The 4,295-nt window shown below is 44.4% G+C and overlaps 1 protein-coding gene across 7 annotated transcripts in view; it reads left to right on the forward strand.

The window, feature by feature from the left end:
• Positions 1 to 4,243, forward strand: part of LOC105185673 (uncharacterized) — a 19,301-nt gene extending 15,058 nt beyond the window's left edge. For 5 of the 7 annotated variants that reach the window (XM_025307513.1, XM_025307511.1, XM_025307516.1 and 2 more), the window contains 9 exons: positions 1 to 119; positions 429 to 671; positions 816 to 1,122; positions 1,543 to 2,077; positions 2,184 to 2,342; positions 2,480 to 2,655; positions 2,738 to 2,944; positions 3,028 to 3,051; positions 3,377 to 4,243. The exon at positions 1 to 119 is cut by the window's left edge and continues 216 nt beyond it. In XM_025307513.1, the coding sequence (XP_025163298.1) occupies positions 1 to 119; positions 429 to 671; positions 816 to 1,122; positions 1,543 to 2,077; positions 2,184 to 2,342; positions 2,480 to 2,655; positions 2,738 to 2,944; positions 3,028 to 3,051; positions 3,377 to 3,456 (1,850 nt within the window). In that variant the 3' untranslated portion in view covers positions 3,457 to 4,243. The remainder of the gene's footprint in view (positions 120 to 428; positions 672 to 815; positions 1,123 to 1,542; positions 2,078 to 2,183; positions 2,343 to 2,479; positions 2,656 to 2,737; positions 2,945 to 3,027; positions 3,052 to 3,376) is intronic. The other 2 variants (XM_025307527.1, XM_011145341.2) reach the window with 2 other exon arrangements.
• Positions 4,244 to 4,295: the final 52 nt, after the last annotated feature.

A 4,295-nucleotide genomic window follows, 5' to 3' on the forward strand; every position in this document is an offset into this window, starting at 1 on the left:
TCCTTTCGGCGTTTGTCTACTCGCTGATGATGCTGATACCTAGGAAGGATCTGTACGCTCTGTCAGCGGACGAAAAGATCCCCGGCTTGAAGTTCAACTGCGATCGGCACGGAGCGATGGTAATGACTGTAGACGATGTAAAGAAAAGATCGCACAGATTTGAGTAGATATGGACGAACATGAGATCCGACAGAATATCGGAAATAAAACCGGAGATAAAATCAAAAAACGAAATTATTCGGGATATATAGAGCGATTAAGAGATATTTGAGCCTTTCACATTAAAAATTGCACTGCTACCAAGTTTAGTAACGCCACGATTGTCGTGTTCTTTTAACCAATTTCTTTTATATCTTTCTTAAATCAAAGTCCCATTATTTCTCAAATAAATGTTGTTGAATTATGCGAAACCGATGTGTCTCATTTAGGTGCGGCAGGAAAGATGCGAGAATCGCTTTGGTTGCCACCGCTGGACCGACGACGACAGCGGGGTGGGCGCTATGCTACTGGAGAATTGTAACTACGCCTGCTACCCGATAACCGGATCACGACGATGGCACGCGGAACTCGCTGCGGGTACTACGAGCACCGTCAACGCCGACGTGGAGGTCGATTTCGAAGGCAGCGGCTCGATCACGGTTGCACCGCTGGACGCTGAACTCTACGCGCAAGTAAGGCTATAATAAAAGCTTCAATGCGCCATATAAGATAATGCAAATGCAGTTACCTTATTACTTGCCTTACCTTAAGAGATGCGCTATTATCTTATAAGGCCATGTGTCGCGCGCGCGCGCTTACGTGAATTACGATCTCAGCAGGATTACGAAGAGACGAGAAAAACTCGCCGCTACATTATAGCGGAGAACGAGCCGCCGCATCTGTGTTACAAGGACGAGGACGACAACGTCGTCTGTCACGTTTATACGGAATACTCCGGCAGCCTGCCGGTGAATGGTAGCCTCGGGCAGGCATTGAACGCCGAAAATGAAAAGGAATGGTGCGCGTATCCCGTGGCCGAGTACTTTGCTTGTCGCATACCGCCTGAACTGGAAGTCAGGATGGCTGAATTCAATCAGAGTTGCTCGATAGAATGCGACCTGATCGATCCGTACACTCTACCTGGTAACGATCGCCTTTAGAATCCAGATTAATAGCGCGACTGCGTGCGCGAAAGGATCGATTTTCCGAATAATTTCCGTAATGACATCGACAGAAGGGATCTCTCATTCCAGAATGTGTCGAGATGAATATCTCGAAGTGCGCGATCAATAGTCGTTATGTATCAACCTCATCTTCTTCGGGTGGCTTTCACCAAATACTGATTAAGCTAATTGACGATCAACTCAACTGACAGATCGCCAACATGCAAGATAACATATAATTTGTTATTAAAACGTGTGAGAACATTTTCTTACCCTCTTTTGCTGGTAAATCAACGATTATGCTTAATCTGAATTTAGCGAAAGTCAGCTTCAGATTTTGAAGTATATCCGACTACAAGCAAACAATTCCCCTTTACATCGAGATAATATCGCATTTCAGGCAGTGTGCTGGCGGAAAGCCAGTGTCAACAGACCGGAGATTGGGCGGTAACGTCATGCCATAGTCAACGTAGCGCTTGCACACCGTGCGTCTGGATATACCTGGCGGTGCGATCGTTTGCGGATATCTTCCCCACGACCGCCGTCGCCCTGATCGACGCGGCGGTGGTGATAGCAACCAGAGAGACGTCGTGCGGCCGTGGTGACGTCGGCCGGCAATTGGCTTTTGGCTCTCTTGGTTTTGCCCTGCTAGGACCCTTGGCTGGTTATCTAAGCACCCTGACGAACGACATCGGACCTGCCTATTGGCTGCCTTTCGTTCTACACGCTGTACTGATGATCCTCGCGGCCGTCGTCGCTCTGTCAGCGAATGACATGCCGCTCAGTCCGCCTGAATGGTGGTGGCACACGAGAAGCGGCATGCTGGCATTGCCGATGAGCGCTATTAAGAGATATGGCAGCGAAACCGCCGCCTTGTTTCTCGTGCTGTTAGTCTTGGGGACGTTCTGGAGCGCGATGGACAGTTACCTACCCTTGTAAGAGTCCTGGTTTCGAAAGATTCCCATTGCTCATATACCAATCATTCAATCGTTCATCATTGTGATAAACATTCGTTTGAGATGCTCTTTTTCTCAAACGCAGGCATTTGCAAAGGCTAGGAGGCGATGAGCTGTCCATCGGTGTCGCTATGACAGTCGGAGCGATACCGGCATTCCTGTTCCTCTGGAAGTCCGAGCATTTCGTGGACTATTGTGGTCACAGTAATCTTCTCATCACTGCCTTCACGGTGTATATAATTAGGTAGGTAAGTTTGTCTCCTATTCCGATAGCACGACAATCGTCGAGGGAAGATATTGTTAGATTTTTTTTCTTTCCTTTTCTTTACTCGTGTCTAAAGAATACACCGATCGATACGATGTCGACGAATTTTTACTCAGGTTCACCGGACTGAGTCTCGTAGCGGGGCCTTGGTGGTCTCTAATTTCGGAGGCTCTAGAAGTATTCACCTTAGGAATAATGTGGGTTACTGCCATTCTTTACCTGCGACACTTGGTACCGCGTCATTTAACGGTGACTGCCCAAGGGCTACCTGTGATAGCTCACTTCGGTTTCGGTACGCCAGCAATTAACGTCACAACTAAACGCGATCGGTAATCGGAACTACTGATTTCTACTCTATATCCAACTCTGTACAGGTCGAAGCATCGGAGCCGCCATCGGTGCTTATGTCAATCTCGGCGACGGGGACATCGTGAGCTCGCTTAGATTTGTATATCGTTGCATGGCGGTAGCAGCGGCCGTTGTTGCCGTTCTGTATTTCATATTGTATCACGGTCTATTGAAGCCAAGATGTCATGCACATACCATCCAAGGCCCCCGTCAACCTCCCACGATCGTGCAAGGTAAGCGACTTTTAATTACGCATACTAATTGAATTTTGCAAGAACGTTCTGTCTCTCTTACATCATGACTCTGACTTTACAAGCTGCTATAAGAGATTACGAATTGAGTAAGTGATCAAATACGATCGAGATTCTCTGCTTCACGTTCTTCGGAACATGTATACTTTGTGTACTGTCTAACAGCGTGTCCACTCGCATCTAATGCGGAGATCTTTAGAACCGTCTCCTCTGATTCTGACGATGATCGAAATCCATCACAATCGGAGAAATGTCGATTCTGTAGATTTTCCCGTACAACATTTTCTCTTCCTCTGCATGCATCATGGGGAAAACTATATCTGTCGCTGTTGTTTCCAAAAATGCGCGGCTGTTTTTCTAATTTTCATCGTCTTCATAATTTTCTTTTTTTTTTTTATAATTCCACGAATATAGCAATGAACGGAAATGGAAATTATACGCCGCTAAGGGTGTACCATAACGGAATGGGCAGGAAAGGTCAATTTCGATACTGAGACGTTATTCATAAGGATAAACTGAGGAGTCCTCAGAACGCTGCAATAATGATTCTGCAGTGCAACGTATATGAGGTGTCATCAGCGACGAACTGCCGGCGACCTGTGTTCTCGTATGTTTTCATATCGCTTTATATAACTAATTTCTATTTAAGACAACTCGACATTACCATTTTTGTTTCTTAGCACGTTCGCTATCACACACGTGTAACATATGCATCATCGAGGCAAATTTATCCGCTATGTCACGTGTTGACTCGGCAGCGAACGTGATAATGCGTTATTATTTATGTAAATTATGAAGGACCACTACTTGCTCAAGTACGTTGTACGAGCTACACCATCAGTTTCTATATCATCAGTATCGATAAAAAAAATATGTCACACGAAATCATTACGTACGGACGATAGCGAGTTACATTGCGCAAAAGTAAAACGTATTCGCGTCGTAGTAGAGGAAGAAAAAAATAAATTATGTTTTCCATGTACAAATGTCCATGATCTTATCTTATGCTTTTTTAGTTTTCTATTGAGTTAATTCTTTTTTTTTCTTTTTATGTACAAATCGTTAATTACGAATTCTCACAAGGATACGATTAGATAAATGACTTTCTATGATAAAACCATTTACAGTGAGACTTACATGCGTCTTCATGTGTAACATAAGTCAAATAGATATCAATATATGCTGAAAGTAAGATGTTTACTCGATCAGGCGAATGTTACGTTTCTGTGAGTTGATATATGTATACGATAAAAGATGGAATAAAAGTACGTTGGAGAGAAATCATTGTAATCGTGTTATTTTACAAAAAAACAACTGCGCTCATTAGTGATTT

The sequence above is a fragment of the Harpegnathos saltator genome, unplaced genomic scaffold, assembly GCF_003227715.2.
Source record: "Harpegnathos saltator strain DR-91 unplaced genomic scaffold, Hsal_v8.6 scaffold128, whole genome shotgun sequence".
Classification (NCBI taxonomy): Eukaryota; Metazoa; Arthropoda; class Insecta; order Hymenoptera; family Formicidae; genus Harpegnathos; species Harpegnathos saltator.